This window comes from Pteropus alecto, unplaced genomic scaffold (genome assembly GCF_000325575.1).
Source record: "Pteropus alecto unplaced genomic scaffold, ASM32557v1 scaffold103, whole genome shotgun sequence".
Taxonomy (NCBI): Eukaryota; Metazoa; Chordata; class Mammalia; order Chiroptera; family Pteropodidae; genus Pteropus; species Pteropus alecto.
The window spans coordinates 10,034,299-10,052,717 of NW_006436288.1; the positions used below are offsets into that span (position 1 = coordinate 10,034,299).

Sequence of the window (18,419 nt, forward strand, 5' to 3'; positions counted from 1 at the left end):
CTTTCCTTTTAATTTATGTCAGTCATCCAGTAGGATTCCACTAACGCATTAAAATCTTTTTATGTGATTTTCCTCTTTATACGAAGTTAATGATTCTTAGGATTATACTCAATTGCTTCAGCTGTTCAAAAGTACAGTCAGTATTTTATTTACCATTACATAATGTGCCACACAGTTCTAAAACAGCTTAACTACAAATGCCACAAATAGACAGACAGACATTCCTTTATATTAGTTTTAAGATTACGTCAAGATAATATGCAGGGTAAAACAAAATGTATCCACTTAATAAAATACACTTAAAGGAGTTTTGCAGGAGGAATTTGAATCTAAATTAAATAGAATCCGTCGGGCCTTGCCAAGTATAGGTGTTAAAAACAATGATTATGGGATTAAATTTTTACATAAATGATCTAAAACCCACTTTTTATAATAAAATCAAAGCCATTAATTCATTTACCTTTTAAAAAAAAAACTTTTTATATTGCTGGATGGAATTTTTTTCTTTTTGCCCAGTTGCACTAAATGTACATTATTTAACAAAAAGTGGAATCCGGCAGTAAAAGCAATTCTAAATAATCTTCTGCCAAGACATTCTCAGAGGGCAGCAGTACCATTAAGCATTGGAAAAATCAGCTTTATATTTAATTATAACTAACTTAGGGTCTTTACAATTTTTAATTTAGCGCTGTGATATAACGATTCCGTTTTCTTTTTAAAGACACCTCTTTGGTTTGATAGAATTAGAGAGGGCTCCACTGATCTAGTCTAACCTCACAGTACTGTTGAGGACACAGAGGTCCAGATAGCAGGAGTGAGATCCTAAAAGTCAAAAAGGCAGAGCCAAGAACACAAAGTACTGTGGTCTTTGAAGCAGTGTATACCTTGCAGATTTGTCATGTGGTTTTTCTTGGGGTAATTATAGTAATTTTTAACATGAAAATCATTAGAACCCAATTAGATTCTAAGAAGCTAATCTAATGTGCTAAGGTTTTCTTTTTGATTCCCCTTGTTCGCTTAGGTATGTCGATAATACATACCTAGAGCACTTTTCAAGTTTACAAAACATTTTTATGTTTTACATCTCACTTGACTCTCACAACAACATTGTCAGATAAGAAAATACTCTCACCTAATAGATGAGGAAACTGAAGCTAAAGGAAATTTAATAATTTGAGCAAATCATATAAATAGATGGCAGAGGCAGATCTGAACACAGGCCTCTGACTTCAGAGCTTTTGTTCTTTCTGTTCTGTCCAGCTTTACATTGCTGGAAGTCACTGAAAGTTGCTTAAGGATTTTTTTAAAGTCAGATTATTGTCATGTCACATCACTATTTAAAGAACGTATCTGGTCAGCCCTTTCGTTGTGTGAATAACAGTATCTTAAATTAATAATGGCCACCATATACTGAATACCTGTGGTCACACCTGACTCTACTCTCATAACCTATGAGGTATTGCCACTATTCCCGTAACTTCCAAAAGTGAAGTTATGCCATTTCCAGTAAGCAGTTTACACAGGATTAAAACTCCAGTCTGTCTGTCTCTAAAGCTCCTACTTTACATCTGCACCCGAGATTCAGGTTTCCATAAAGTAGAACATTGCATATGCTTAAACCAATATCATTCTTCATGTGCTACTTCTGAATTGCATACATGGGTATTTGTATTTATGTATTCAGGTCTCTGTTTAATGACACAGTAATTGAGAAAATACTACTATTGGTTCAAAAGCTCATAAAATTAAAAAGAAGGCAGAGAAAATAAATCAGTGGCTGCATATGCAAATATTATCATTGCTAGATGGCAGGGTCAGTTTTTTTCTTTGTAATAATATTAACTATACTAATGGATACTTTATTTAGATATAGTTGACATATAACATAATATTAGTTTCAGGTGTCTAATGGACACTTTTAACAAAATATAATCCATCTGACCTACCCATCTTAAGTGGAAATATTTAGGAAGTATGTTCAAGATAATGACATTATATTGTCTTCTGAAACATTATCTTTCATAATTACTAGTTAGATTCAGTATAGTTTTTATTTAAGTGTGATTTTATTTTGTTTTCGTTTTTAATATTATTTTTGCCCTTTAAATTTTTTAGAAGAATCTTTGAAGCTATACTATCAAAACTGAGTAAGACTTCTCTTCAGACCCCTTTTTATGTGAATTTATTTTGAAGGCTTATTTTTATTGATTTTTTATTTGCCATAGGTGTGTAGGAAGATATCAGCTATGTGAACTATGGGTTCGCCAAGCCTTCACGGGGAGACAGAGGAAAGAACTGTCCAGCTGCCTGTTAGTCGAGTAGCAAGTTCTCCACTGACTTCATGTCTCCTTTTAGGTGGAGAAATGGGCCTCCAAACCTTCCCAAGATCTGACATGCAAAAGAAAGCAGAGGATTTGCAAAATGGAAGTTTATTCAGGCTTTGAAGTTCTATCCAGTTCCTAGGACCAGGCCCTCACTGCTTTCAGTGGGGTATTCTAGTGTCTTTGGTTTCAGGTGGAGGTCTTTCCCCAAACAAGAATGTCTGGGCAGTCAGGTATTTGACAAGAGGTTCAGATTCTCATTGAGGCTGAAAGTATAAAGTTGAATTTCTAAACAAGTCTGGAGAGTATATATAATTCACATCCTATCATTTTATGCCATTACATATCTGAAGGAGTTCAGTATTTTCGAGTGAAAGTTTCAAAGGCAGCATGGATTGGACTTTAACGCTGATCAGAAAGACACAGTTATCAAATAGCATCCTCTGTTTCATTATTTTAGCTATTGCATGTCCCTTTTTAACAGTTTATTCTTATCTTTTTTTAATCTAGGTCGAACTGGAAGGTACACTCTAATAGAAAAATGGAGAGATACTGAAAGACATTTGGCACCTCATGAAAATCCTATCATATCCTTAAACAAATGGGGACAATATGCCAGTGATGTACAGCTTATTTTACGTCGAACGGGGCCATCTCTCAGTGAGCGACCCACTTCAGATAGTGTGGCTCGAATTCCTGAAAGAACTTTATACAGGCAGAGTTTGCCCCCCTTAGCTAAACTCAGACCTCAGATTGATAAATCAATCAAAAGGAGAGAACCTAAAAGGAAATCTTTAACATTCACAGGAGGTGCCAAAGGATTAATGGAAATTTTTGGAAAAAGTAAAGAAACTGAATTTAAGCAAAAGGTGCTGAATAACTGCAAAACAACAGCAGAGGAGTTAAAGAAGCTAATCCGTTTGCAGACAGAGAAGCTTCAAGCCATTGAGAAAGAGCTAGAATCAAATGAAACAGAAATACGATTTTGGGAGCAAAAATACAATTCTAACCTTGAAGAGGAAATTGTCCGGCTGGAGCAAAAGATCAAAAGAAATGATGTAGAAATTGAAGAAGAAGAATTTTGGGAAAATGAATTACAGATTGAACAGGAAAATGAAAAACAGCTGAAGGATCAACTTCAAGAAATAAGGCAGAAAATAACAGAATGTGAAAGCAAATTAAAGGACTATTTGGCTCAGATCCAGACTATGGAAAGTGGGCTTGAAGCAGAAAAATTGCAACGGGAAGTCCAGGAGGCACAAGTCAATGAAGAAGAGGTTAAAGGAAAGATTGGTAAGGTCAGAGGGGAAATTGATCTTCAAGGCCAACAGAGTCTGAGGCTAGAAAATGGTATTAAAGCTGTGGAAAGATCTCTTGGACAAGCCACCAAACGATTACAGGTAAAAACATTTTTATAAGGAGAATGTTTCATCTATTTAAAAGAAATAATATATTTTTGATATCTTCTTTAATGATTGTTCATTTTCTCTTACATTTAAAGTTAGAAACCCAGCTTAGTTTATAATTTTTTTAGAATTTTTGTGACTTAAAACCAGGTGTGATACCAAAACAGATCAGAGGTAAAGCCACACGATCCTTGCTGCATGGAAGGAGCAGTCTTACTATGGCAGAGGTAGCATTAAAAGTAATTGGATATAGGAAAATAGAATCTCAGAGCTGGAATAGACACTAATGAAGAGACAGTGAATCTGACCTTCTCTTTTTAGAGATAGAGAAACTGAAGCTGAAAGATTACCAAGGATTGGTTTACCAAGGATCGTGTGGCTAATTGGCTGCTTATCTGTCTCTTCTCCATTGTTGCTAACATCATCTTCTTTCCTGAGATGTAAATAGTCCCTTTCCTTTCTCTCCTCTCCAGATTACCCTCCTTTGCTTTCCTAAGGAGAGGGCACAAAGCTTCCTCTTCGATTTTTCCACTTTCTAGTTCAAGTACAAGAACATTTATATTTTGCCACTCAGCCCCTGATCACTCAACTTATATTCCTTGGATACCTGTTCTCGAAAAGACAATGTGGTGATGTTATGGGAGTTGCAAGAGGTATCAGTCTCTAACAGATGACATGAGAAAGATATAGAATTGATATGGCTACTTAAGTTTAAATTAATTAAAATTAAATAATATTCAATAAAGCTGTTTAAAAATATTAAGTGATTTTAAAATTCTGTTGTTAGTCACAGTTGGCCACATTTCAAGTGCTCTGTAGCACATAATGTTTAGTAGCTACTGTAGTAGCTACTGGTTTAAAAACTTCCTGTTCAAAGTACAATTTATGAAGCTTCAAGGCACACTTATTAGAAATTCACAACCTGTATTATAACAAGATCTCCAAATAATACCTGTATACATCAGGGTTCGAGAAGAGCTGCTTTAGAATATCAACAGTTCCAAAACAGAAAGGTGAGGTTTCAGGAAGAACTGATGGGATTCCCCTGTTAGTAACTAGAGTGAGAAGTAAAACTGCCTCCCACATTTTGAAAATCAGGAATTTCTCAATCAGTAGGTTGTTAACCTGTGATTTGTCAGTATTTTACTATTTGGATTCATTTTAACACGTAAGATTGCAATTGAGAATCGTGTTGCCTTAGAGGAAACACTGATTTATGACAGTCATTACTAGCAAATCCCACTACCTATGGAAAAGTGTCTGATAGTCAAACTAGTAACATATCTCCAAGTACCCGCTACCTTCAGATTAAGCAGAGAAGAAAACAACCACTCTGCCGCAGTCTCGTCCCTGCCTCTGCCCAGTCCCTCAGACACATCCAGCCTGCATAGGGCCTTGCCACTTTTTCTTATGTGCAAGAATGGAGAGAAAGAAGAAAAAATCCATTTAAATCATAGAATGCCTCTTCTTGCTTTTGGACCTTTCCAGCTGTCCAAACTTGATCACCTTTCTGTAGGGCTCTTCAGTTCTCAGAACTGCCTTCCTCAAGGATTTAAAAACCCCTTGGTGAGAATCTTGTGGGAATCTTACTTTCCTTGTGCTATAATATAAATCTCAGTAATGGATGTCATGCAAACTTGAACAGTTTACAAAAAAAGGAATTCTGAATCTCATGGACCAAACAAGTGTTCATTTAGTAATCAGTTATGAAGCGGATAACAGGGAAATTTAATTGTGAGCAGCTTAGCAAGAGTGCTGTAAACACTGGTGGATGAAAACCAGTATTTTATTGATGAAAATTTTAGACATATATTTATTTCATCAGGCGCATAGTGTATTTCTAACAGAAGAAAGCATCGCATTTAAGAAGCCAGACTGAAGAAGCTATTGTCCTTTATTTACTTATTTTTTGGCCCATGCCACAGAGTGAAAGTGACCCATTGTATCGCTCGCTATAAGCCAGATTGTTAAATGTGCTCTTGTGAAAGTGAGTATCCTACTTGCAACTCCTGTAGCAGATGGACTGTCACCAAGATGTCTTTTAGCAGGCCAATATTGAATCCTCAAATTGAAAAAAAAAAAAAAAAAATTTACTTCCTTCTAGGACAGAGAACAAGAGCTGGAGCAGTTGACCAAAGAGCTGCGGCAAGTCAATCTCCAGCAGTTCATCCAGCAGACAGGGACAAAAGTTACCGTTTTGCCAGCAGAGCCCACTGAAGTAGAGGCCTCACATGCAGACATAGAAAGGGGTAAGATGTTGAGAAATCTGCTTTTATTCCTCCCCACCCCCCACTGGTTAACTTTAAATAAACTTACATTCAGTAAAAATATTATCAAAACTAATTCTTCTACCACTCTAAAAAAATTTTGATATACTTACTGTTTCTTGGGAAAATAATAATATCTGGGTTAATTATTTACTCAGATGAGCATGAAATCACGAAATCATGTCATGTATCATTTTCTTGAAGTATATGAGTTACAGTCTTTTTGAGTTTTAGCTTCTCTCTGTTTCTAACGCCCTTTCTTCCTCTCTTAAAATTAATGAATTTGTGCTGTATATGTGCATATGGTCTGAACAACCAAGAAAGAGAAGCAAAATGCTCACCTTCATGAAAAAAATCATTAACCGTTCAAATCACTGAAAACTTGATTTATCAACTGAGAGGGTGAAGGAGAGTTAGCTTTGTCCTCTCGCTCCTCCCAGACCCGCAGGGGATTGTAATTGGTATTATATGTTCTTTGATTCTTTAAAGCTGGAAAAGTTATAATTTTTCATATTGCTAACTACTCCAAGTTGATGAGTACATCAAATGACTTTTTTTTTATTTCCTGTCTAGAGGCACCATTCCAGTCTGGGTCCCTGAAGCGGCCTGGTTCCTCTCGGCAACTCCCTAGTAATCTTCGTATTCTACAGAATCCTATCTCATCTGGTTTTAATCCTGAAGGCATATATGTATAACATTATCTGTCTTTAGGGGAGAGACCCCTTAAAGGTACAAAGGACAGTAAAAATTCTTTCCTTGATTTGTGCCAATGATGAACAGAGGATATATTTCACAAGCCACTGTATCTTTCTTCTGTCCTAAATTGCATACCACTTGGAGCCATACCCTGTGCACTGATGCTAAAGAACAAAGAAACTGTTTTCACACATCAACAGTGTTGACATTTTTATCCAGCAGCTGTAATGCAAAGCCTTCATTTTTATTTGTAGCATTTTGAGAGCGTTAGGAAAGTATTATACTATGTGTATACATAAATAAAACCGTGACTTAAGAGTGAAGAGAAATATGTGACTGGCTTAGTTTAATTTATTCCATGTAATCAATTAATGTGTGAATGCTGATGTTTTAATGTTTTTTATGAATACTTATCCCGTGACTGAATTACATAACGTATTGTGTGATTATGACTTTGTGTGCATGTTCCCAGACGCCCTCCATACGTTGCTGATTTACAACTACACAAGTGTCATAGGGTGCTCCACCATTAAAACTAACTCCAAAAGAACCCACTTGCATTTATTTTGTGAACCTGTCCTAGCCATTGCTTAATTAGGTAAAATAATTCAGGTTTTATTTTTAATCTGGAGTTTAACCTTTTCTTTACAATATTTCCTGTAGATGACTGACCACATACGAGAACAGAAATACTTGCATGAGGCAAATTGTATGTTTAAAAAGTTTGCAGTACTTTAGACATTGTTGATCAAGATGTAATTGTTGAATATCTACCCAAACAGGCATGGGATTTCCTGATACATTTAGTGTTTCATTTCTGCCCTGCCTTAGCATTTTACTCTTGTGAATCCTCAAGAGTTTTCCATAATACCTAAATTAGAGACATCTGAGGATCAAATCATGTCAGTCTACTTCAGGAAGGTTGCTTTAAGTGACCTATTTTAAAATAACCCACTTCGTATGTATGGTCTTTCAGTGTAAGCACACGGTTAATATATCGCTTGCACATAATTTACTCTGTACGTTATGGACTATTGTGATTCCTCCAGTCACTTAGAGAGAAGGTGATTGGAGTTAGGTACTTTTTACCAAGGAAAAAAAGTTAAATTCAGTGTTTTTATTTTTGAGCTTGATTTTACAGGACATTAATCTCTACTTGTACATGTATTTTTTTTATTTATAAAACCAAAAATGAGTCAGCACCCCTCCCATGAATAGTGGTTTAAATAACTAAGATTCACAAGTAATATCTAGATGGATGTGGTCAGATACCTTTAGCCATTTTTACATTCCCTCTGATCATAATTTGGTACAATAGAATTAAGACCTTATTCTGAAATTTGAAATTTTTAATTCTGACAAAAATACAGTCTCTGTATCATTTACATGCATCAAAGTAACAGTGGATTAGTATATTATACCATGGTAACAATAAAAAGATGTAAGTTATATCTTATGCATGAGGGCAACTTTGGATGTTTTAACATATTAGACTTATTTTTGGTTTAATGTATGCTGAGAATGCTGCTATACTTAGGTTTCCAATGAAAATTTTAAGAATGGCTATGAAAATACATAGATGCTTCTAGAGGACTGAAAGTAATTACGCAGAGTTGCCTTTTCTAGTCCAGCTAAATGGCAGACCTCATCTAAGGGTATTATTTTCTTTGGGTTCTTGGAGTTATTGAGTTGACCTTGCCATTATACTGTTCTTCAAATAACTTGAAAAATACATGATTCTTACTTAAATAACCACAACATATACACATTTGCTTTCAATTTATAATTTATTTTATATCTGCATACAATTAAAAATGAGGATTAAAAAATCAAAATAATTTGTAGATTTTGTGACAGTAGTGATTTATCTATACCTAATATATGCCTTATTTTTAAAGGATTCCATTCTATACTAAAAGTTATTTTATTATTGTTCAGGGAAATTGTTACCTTATTCACAAAGAAAAACATTTTTGTAAATTGATCACATTTAAGTCAAATGTTAAACTAAAGATATAAAGATATTAAACTCTGATTGTAAATTGCAAAGTTGCCTTGGCACGCCATGAGAAACACAAAGTCAATACCCAAATTAATTATAAATTATTATTAGCATTAACCTAATAACTCTAAAGAGAGACTGGCAGCATCCTTTTAACTTGTAGTAAGTAGTCTTGGGTTCCCCAGCATAGTATCATAGGTTACCTCTCCGACAACTTCATCCAAACTCTCAAGCTGCCAAATAATCTTTACGGACCTAATTACAGATGAAAATACTACTTCCTGGGTAAGAAGAGTATATACACATGAAGTTGATGAATACATTGAGCAGCTATACTTTTTAATCAGTTGTATCACTTCTGGAAATACACCTCTAAGAAATGTTTTCTAAGTTTTTTTAAATAGTGCAAAGAAAATTCATTTCCCTAGAACATCTAAAAATATTTTAGTCTGTCGCTAATTATTTTTACCCATGAATACAGATGAATTAGATTAAGTGCCACGTCTTTGGATACATTTTGGAGGGGAGGCGGGGACAGTGGTATATGGAAATACCAAATATAAAATTTTGCATCTGGAGAAATATTCAGGTTCTAAATATTAAATTAGATGACAAGGTTTTTTTATATATATATATAATACTGCAGGTTGTTTTATTGTGATTTTCTACAAAATTTAAAATACATTAGAAGATAATTTTTTTTAACCAAGGGATAATTTGAAATAGCATTAGTATATTTGACCCATAAGTATCTGTCATCCTCAGAGAATGATTTGTAGTGGGTTGCCTCAGTCCTTTTGTTGTTCTTATGAGATACTTTGGTTTGTTAGCATTTGTTTTTTGTCTTGATGCACAGGGAACTTATATGTGAGACTTCAATTGGTATTAATTCCATTTAAACCCCTCAGTCATTACTAAACTAATTATCAATTCCTATAGTTCAAATTTGTCATAAACTAGAGCTAAAATAAGACAGATACTGTAAAAAATATAGAATTTATGGTGTGAATGTGAATTTTAAGTGTTCAAGAATAGCAAATAAGCACTTGCTTCCAGAGCATAAATTTTTTGCATGCATTAAAAGAAAATTTTCTTTGTGAATAAAAACAAAACAGACTTTAGAGAAAAGAAACTTTATCAAAACCATTTCTGTGAACATCTTTCCAAATTAGAACTATAATAATGGATTGAGTAAATAAGGAAAAAGCAAAATCTCTTATTGCAGGTGTGCAAAGGACATGAGCAGATGGGCAGTTCCCTGTGTGCATTGCCTTTGAAAAATCAGGCCTTAATTTATATGTAAATAACAATGCTATGTTCACATCCTTCTTCTACCTGTCTTTATTAGTCTGTATTGTATAAAACTTAGGTCACAAGTATTACTTTTATATTATGTCCATTTTTTTAATTGCATGTTTATACTATTTGCTACAGTATTTTTAAGTTTTGGGTGAAGGCCACCAGCTGTATGGAGAAGACAAAACAATCACTATTTATTCAGTATTGCTGCTTTACATTTCCAGAATAAGCTTTCGATGCCAGGTCAGTGACTGCCTGAAAGCTGCAGGAGCTCTATTCCAATGCATTTTATATATTTTTAGAAAACAAACACAGATAACTATTTAGTATGCTAATTATATTAAACCAGCAGAAATATAAAGGCAATAAAGTATATACATATATATGGGGGAGGGAAGGGGTGAGGAAAAGGTTAAAAAAAATAGGTTTACAGCCAGATATGGTGATAGCCCTAAATGTATTTCTCAATTTGTCTTTCTTTATTGACCCAAAGAAGATTTGAGTTGCTGCAGCTTTAAACAGAAAATTGCCACGTTCACTAATTGTAGACACATAAATATGCTTTTAGTACTGCTTTGCTCATGTACAAATAAAATATCTGTAATCTGTATTATATGTAATTATTATTTTCTTTTGACTTTCACTTCAAAATGTATATTTTCTGATTATTATCATGAGCTGTAAAACAAAGGATCAATATCTGATATTCTCCCAAATAATAAATTTTCAGGATTCATTGGGGTATTACATTGCTGGTTTGTTTCTTATGTATTTAATATTTTTAAATATAATTTTATTTCCTTTAAAAGATTTCCAAGAGAATAGGTGTGCATATCAGTGACAAGGATTACATTTTTCCCAAAAGTAATGTTATAACTAAAGAATCGTCTATTACTGAAAAGGCAGCTGCCTTCATGCAAGTAAAACTGAATAAGTTGAAGTTAGATCTCGATCAAGAAATTATACATATGAGTAATAGTATATTATAAAAGCAAAAATGAAACGAGAGACTTAAAATAATTCAAAATAGTCTGTGCCTAGAGGGGGACTGTTAGAATTTTAATTAACCATTTTACCCTCTTCTCAAGTCATATGTTTTGTTAATCAATGTGATTTGCTTTGTACCTTAAGGAGGTTATAGTCCAAAGAGCACTAAAAAGAACAAGAGTGCCATGGAAACACACCAGAAGGGCTTTACCCCCAGAAGGGGTGTTGGCAAACCCTGGAGAAGGGATCTAAACCAGGGAAGGCTATCTAGCACAGATGAAGATGGGAAGATGAAGAGCCTGTGAGGCTGCGACCAGACAGTGAAGGGTTGGGGAGCGCTAAGAGGAAAGGTAGGTAGGCATCAGGTAAATCATAAGTGGCCTTGATTGCCATGAGGACTTTGGACTTCCTCCTGAATGCCATGGAGGAGTTTTAGCACAGAAGCGAAATGATCAGGTTAGCACGTTAGGAAGATCCTTCTGGCTGGCTTTATGGAGAAATGACTGAAAAAGGATCTAGAGGTAGAGACCTTCCTGAGTCATTGGCTGTGCGGCAAGATGCTTTTAAGCCTCATTAAAAACGCCTGGATCCCCGTGAAGCCCTACTACACCCCGGTTTACCAGGAGAACTGGGTAGGAATGGGGTTGATGGGCTTCATCGTTACAAAACTGCAAGTGCTGATAAAAGAAGTAAAGCTTTGAAAACTTTGAGTCCTAGACCTGCTCATGGTCATTAACCAGTGCTACCAGGAGTGCACATCAACTGGGACATCAGTCTAGCTATAAATTTCAGCAAGCTATGCTAGTGGAACTGTGTACTTTACTTGTAGAAGTGTTGTTTCCTGCGTGGCATGAATAAATATACCTGGCGGATATAAAAAAACAACAAGAAGAAAGACAGCTTAAGAGTACTATAGGAATTCAGGCCAGAAGTGATGGCAATCCAAAATAAGAAAGCAGCTGTTGGGGTTTAGTCAACATTTTTATTGAACATCTACTTTGTGCAAGGAGAAGAAGAGAACCAAACAGGTTGTAGACATCCTAAGTAAACAGTAGCAAAAGGACTTGATATTTATATCATAGAGGCTCAGTAAAAAACACTCCAGGAATTTGACAGCTATCCACAGCCTTAAGTGGCAAGTGGAAGCAGTGCTGTGAGTCTCCTGATGAGTAGTCACACTGTTTTGTGTGCTGGAGGCAAAAAGATTGGAACAGGAGGAAGGGAAGAGAGAATAAAGATATGGAGAGGATGCGTTTGAGAGGTAGGCTTACCCCTTGCAGAGAGGCCCTGCAGTCTTTCCTGCAAGAACGGCATGGATTTGGGGAAAAGGCTCTTTGCAGCACCAGATTTACTCTTCTGAGTCTCCCTCGGGTGTGCTGGAATCCCATTTTCCCAGCGTTATACTTGACTTTTATCTAGTCCATTATCATTCACCTGCCATGAGTATGTGTCCAACATGATAAAAATGTCTGACTATGGTCCAAAATGAAAGGAAGCGAAGAAGGTAGTCACTGTACATTCATCTCTGACAAGTCAGTATATACAAGTTTCCCCTGCAACTGCTAGCAGCATGAAAACCAAACAGATGAATTGGAATACTTAGTAACAATTTTTTTAAACATAAAATCATAGACACTAGGCGAAGAACATAATGGGCTAAGATGCTGTGTGGCAACAAGCACCACATGAAAGGAGGCTGGGGACAGCAGGGACATGTACAAAATGTACACCAGGAGCCACCCACTCGGAAACTGGCACACCCAACCCCGCCACGACCCACTTTCACATCATGCCCACCAAACCCAACCTGCGTTAAAACCTTCAAAGACTAACATAGTTGAGCCAAATACAGTTCCTTGTAATTTCCAACTTTCCTTAAGACCACATAGAAGAAACAATTTTTCGCCAATATCACAGCACTTCAGATATTTCAAAACATCTATTATGTCCCCTAGTGTTATCTTTTCCAGGCCGAATAGTCACAATTCTTTGAAAAGGTATAGTTTCCAGTCCCCTCTCTCCTGAACATGCTCTAGACCAATGGTCCCCAACATTTTTGGCACCAAGGGCCGGTGCTCCTATGAGAATCTAATGCCTGGTGATCTGAGGTAGAGCTGAGGTAGTGATGCTCGCACTGGGAAGCAGCTGCAAATACAGATGAGACTTCACCTGCCACTCACTTCCTGCTGTGCAGCCAGGTTCCTACAGGCCACAGATTGGTAGCGGTCCGTGACCAGGGGGTTGGGGACCCCTGCTCTAGACCACTTCTGAATGTTGAACCAAGACTGATCACAAAGCTTCATTTATAATTTGACCAGATCAATATGAAGGAACTTGATTCATTGTTTTCCAGTCTAAAACGGTGAATGGGGTCAGGAAGGTGGGTGGTTGGTTACATTTTTACGATCCTCATCTCATTATTGAATCATTGCTAAATGATTTCGCTAAATGAGTTTGCTAAAATCCTGTCTTTTCCATATTTTCTGCTGTCGGTGAAATCTTTCCTAATTTGTATATGTGTAACAGTTTTAGGATACATGTGCAGAATCTTACTTTATCAAAATACTTATCATCTCTAAACATCTTGAAGGTAATAAATTCCAGATGGAAGATGTGAGCTTTAATGTCAGATCGATGTTGAGGTAATTTTGTCAAGGTTAGAGTGCTACTAGAACACATACAGGAGGTAAGTGGGAATATTAGAAAAGATTTTATTGAGGAGATGAATTCAACTCTAGAAGAGTAAATAGGCTTTTACTTAATCATATTTATTGAATGCCTACTATGTGGTGGATACTGGAGATACAGCAGTGAACTACAAAAAAAAAAAAAAAAGATCTCTGCCAACGTGGAGCTTGTATTCTAGAGGGAAAAAAAGGAATGAAGAAAAATATGTAGTATTTTTCATTGTGACAAGAGCTAAGGGGGTAGGGGAGCGGGGGGAAGCAGCAAAGAGCCATAGGAAGTGCCAGAAGTTGGAATTCCGATTGTAGTTTTATATAGGTGGCCTAGGGAGATCTCTCTTAAAAGATGACATTGTAGTAAAGACCTCAAGGAAGTGCCGGCACACCCGCAGAAATGAAAAGGAGGTATCTGGACATGTGGACTGCGTTAGGCTTCCGTAGGAAAGATTCAGGATACCTGGGAGGCCTCTGGGGTTGAGCTTTCTGTTTCTAAGCAACTGACACAGAAGGTCCAGGCCTTTTCCTGGCTGTGAGCCAGCAGCCCCTTTCGGTTACTCATTCAGTCCACCAACCTCCTCAGATCAAATAAAGTGAAGGAAGAAGATAGTTTAAAGATATATTTCTTAAATTTTATCTGAATTGAATTATCCTTAACCTTTCCCAAATTGAAATCAAATTCATAGGTAAAATGTCCTTTTATGAATAGACTCAAATTTGTTCTCTCTTTTCTAAAATCATGGCTAAAGGAATATCTTTGAAGATGTTTTACCTTGCTAGATGTCCCCTCCAAATTTAATGCGGCTTTATAACCTAAAGATACATATTTTTCGATTCAAGATCTTAAAACCAAACCATTCCCAAGTGCTCTACTGTACAGTGATCAATGTTATCATCTATGAAAGGGATCTGTAACTTGAGGTCCATGGACTCCTGTGGGGGGTGTGTCTCAGAGACTTCTTGTATAGAGGCTCCCACTATGGACACTTGGGAAACCATAGAACAGTAGAGAGTGCACTGTGTAGAAGTAAAAAGAGGAGGAAGTGATAGGAGACGGGGCCATATTGTGAAGAACTTTGAATTTCATCTGGTGGGCAATGGAGAACCAAAAAGGTCAAGGGACTCTTAAGATTAGATAGCTTTTTAGAAAGTTCACTGTGACAGTGTTGCAGTGAGAAGAGGCTGGTATTAGGGAGACCCACTGTGGCAGTTGCAGTAGACCTGCTTAATTGTTATATCTTCTGCGAAAACTATCCTGATCTTCCATCCCCTCCAAACTCTCTTCTAATAAATAGCATTGACAACTCTTCACCTTGTATCGCCATTTTGCCTGAACATATGTATAACGAAGCCCATGAAAAAACCCAGACAGGCCTAAATGGAAAATTCCTAGACTTCAGTACAAGGACAGATAGAGAGATTGCCCAAATGATGGCACAGCACAGATTTCAAAGCCTAGCATCTGACATGAGGCCCAAATTGACACATAAAATTAACATCAAATTAACAGTTTATACATATATGTGCATATATATGTATGTGTGCGTATGTATATGTGCATGTATGTGTGTGTGTACATATATGTATATATATATATACACACACACACACACACACACAATTGTGTTACATAATATTTAGATTACAGATTATTTTTGTATGCTCAAGTAAACCACTGGAATTGTTATATGATTATTGCTCTTTGACTATAACCCTCTTGCCAAGGGCTCTGAAAGCCTTATAAACTTATAAGATTTAGAGAAAACAGTGGATCAACTCTTTACAGGGTTTTCTCTACACAAATACTCATGGAGGGCTTCCCCCTGCAATGCGGAAAATGGAACTTCAAATGGATCTACCAAATGGAAGTCTGGGCAAGTTCTTGAAAATCTGTTTTATAGGAAACAGTTCACATCTAACTATTTAATATACTGTTAGTGGCTTATTACCTTGACAGTTTCTTTTTTTATGACACAAGCAAATAAGAGAGAATGCTTCCAAACCAGATTTTTACTTTTTTTTCATTTGCTGTCTCCTCAAAGTTATATCCCTGATTATTCTAAATTAACAAACATTCGGTATTTTGGGAGGGATCCATTTAGGGCACTAGGGAGCTGGTGGATGCCGTTCTGAAATCCTACCACTTTGTGATATCATAAAGGAAAAGGAGCTACTTAGAGGATGGTGAGTAAAGTTTTGCATTTGTCCTGGTGAGATACTGGTAGGATCTGTGTTAAGATGTCCAGAAAGCATTTGAATATACAGGTCTGAAGCTTGAGAAAGACACAAAGCTGAAGATGGACATTTAAAAACTATTTTCACTGAGACAATAGTTTAAAAAAGCAGGAGAACCCCCCCACCTCTCCAAAAAATATATATATATATATGTGTGTGTGTGTGTGTGTGTGTGTGTGTGTGTGTGTGTGTGTGTATAAATAAGAATGTGTTTTGAAATAAAGAAGAAAGAAATTTTCTCAAGAAGAAGTATAAACATTTGCTACTCAGTATAGTCAGAGGCCCAGCAGCCTTGGTGTCACCTGGTTGAGGAGTGGTCAGAAATGTAGTTTCAGGTCTCACTCTGGACTTAATGAGTCAGAATTTGTCTTTTAGCAAGTTCCTCACAGTATTCACATGTACCTTCAAGTTGGAGAAGAACTGGAGTACAACAAAAAGGCCAAAGACAGGGTAGAGGGACATCTGACAGAAGAGATCAAAAAGGAAGACCATGAGGAATTAGAAGCCAAAATATAGTGAGAATGGTCCTAGGTGCACAGAACACTAAATAGAATTGTATTTGGGTAACGGTGGGTGATAGGAGAACAAATATAAGCAAGTCTTTTTGTTTTTAGTTTCTTTCATTTTTGTTTTTACCAACTCCAGAATTTCTAGAGAATATCGACAGCACCACCTTTCCCTGCTCCTCTGGCTTCCACGCCCAGAAAGGAAAAAAATAAAAATTACATATCCAGATCTCTGGGCTCTTCTTACTTCTTAGGGTACAAATTGCTTTTTTTATGTGGGTGATTTAGGGTAAGTGAAAAAAAAAATTGAGGTGGGAGTAGACTGCCCAGAAAACAAACTTTAAGATTTAAAGGTAACAGGCCAATAAAACAGACAGGATTAGACCTGAGAAGTGAGGATGGAACAGGGGAGGAACCCAGCATCTGGAGATGGGATTCCCCAAAACTGAGAGCAGGGATGTGGGTTGTGGGTGGCATACCCATTTGCATAGGCTTTTGAGGCATCAGGGGAGCCTGAGACACTGCCACGCTGAGCTTTGCCAGAGTGTGCGTGGGCATCTGTGGAGGTGGGGAGACGGGAGATGCCAGCACAGCCTCTTACCTTTGAGTGCTTCTCCCCCAACAGGGGCTGAGAATCAGGCTCTTCCTTTCCCCCTGAATTGTTTAGACCCAGAGTTCTTATGCTATCTAAAGTTGAGGAAAGAAGGAGGGTAGGGGAAAATGCCCCAAATTAACAGATATTGTATCTAACTATGAAAAAGAACAAATGTGATATTTATTTAACTTTTAATGTGGAGAAACGTATGCCTGTTTTAGCTTACCCTCTGTTGCCAGAGTTGCTTCATTTCTGACAGATTTTATTGGAAATGGTTTCTAACAAGTTAATTTTATGTTTATTTGAAATCCTCAGTTCCTGACTCTGTCAGACATTTTAAAAGTAATGGGAGAATAGAAGTACAAAGGAGTCTGGAGACCCAAGCTCTAATATCATCTCTATTTCATAATAGCCATATAACATTTGACAAGGCCTGAGTTTTCATGTCTGTAAAATGAAGATCTGAGGTGAGATTTGTAACTCTTTTCCAACACTAGCACCCCACAATAATTCTATGGTGTGTAACAAAGATAATAAATGTAGAAATGTTTGAAAATCATAAAGATTAGAACATAAATCACATAATACAGCATCATCTTAATTTGTTAGTCAATTCAATCTCCTTAAAGTTTTTCACTGAACATTGTCCATAATATAGGCATCCAGGGAAAATAGAACGATTAAGAGGTAGTCAGACCAAAAAAGGTCAGTAACTCTTAACACATATGCCTGGGATGGGGAGGCAGTCTCCCCACTTGGTATGACTGGACAGAATCTCCTTTGGCTAACACTTACCTGCTCCCACACCCTCACTGCAGGATGTTCTTGTACATCAGGCTGCTTGTTGCTCTTAGAGATTGATCCTACATGAAGAGGCCCCTGTGTCCAATTCTCACACCCGCCCTACTGTTTTTTAGTTAAAAAACTTCCCCTCCCTAGATTAGGTTAACCTATTATATGCTAATATGCTACTGTTTTTTAGTTAAAAAACTTTACCTGACATCCTTCCCCTCCCTAGATTAGGTTCACCTATTATATGCATCCTTTACTTCCTATGACAGTAGTTATCATAATTAGATAGCGATTTGTCTGATCATTTAATATCTATCAATCTTCACTACAATGTAAACACCACAAGGGCAGGGACTATGTCTGTTTTGTTACCCCTTTATTCCCAGCACCTACCATAGGCCCTGGCATATGATACACATTACAGGAAAAGACAAATGAATGAATTCCATCTTGCATAGAAGAAGGTGAACACTCATTAACCAAGTCAAGTCACTAACAAGTGAGATAACAAAAACATGGATTTGTTCTCACTGACTCCCTGACCTACCCATCCGCCACTCCAGGTGGCCTCCTTGTCTATCTCCCAGATTTCAATCTCCAGGCCGTAACACTGGTGGTGCTGGAGGAGGTGG

At 36.8% G+C, this 18,419-nt stretch overlaps 1 protein-coding gene across 1 annotated transcript in view; it reads left to right on the top strand.

Annotated features, from left to right (window-relative positions):
* Positions 1 to 10,738, top strand: part of RASSF8 (Ras association domain family member 8) — a 105,734-nt gene extending 94,996 nt beyond the window's left edge. The window contains exons 4-6 of the mRNA XM_006912696.3: positions 2,832 to 3,721; positions 5,832 to 5,976; positions 6,568 to 10,738. Of these exons, the coding sequence (XP_006912758.1) occupies positions 2,832 to 3,721; positions 5,832 to 5,976; positions 6,568 to 6,689 (1,157 nt within the window). The 3' untranslated portion in view covers positions 6,690 to 10,738. The remainder of the gene's footprint in view (positions 1 to 2,831; positions 3,722 to 5,831; positions 5,977 to 6,567) is intronic.
* The last annotated feature ends 7,681 nt before the right edge of the window (positions 10,739 to 18,419 follow it).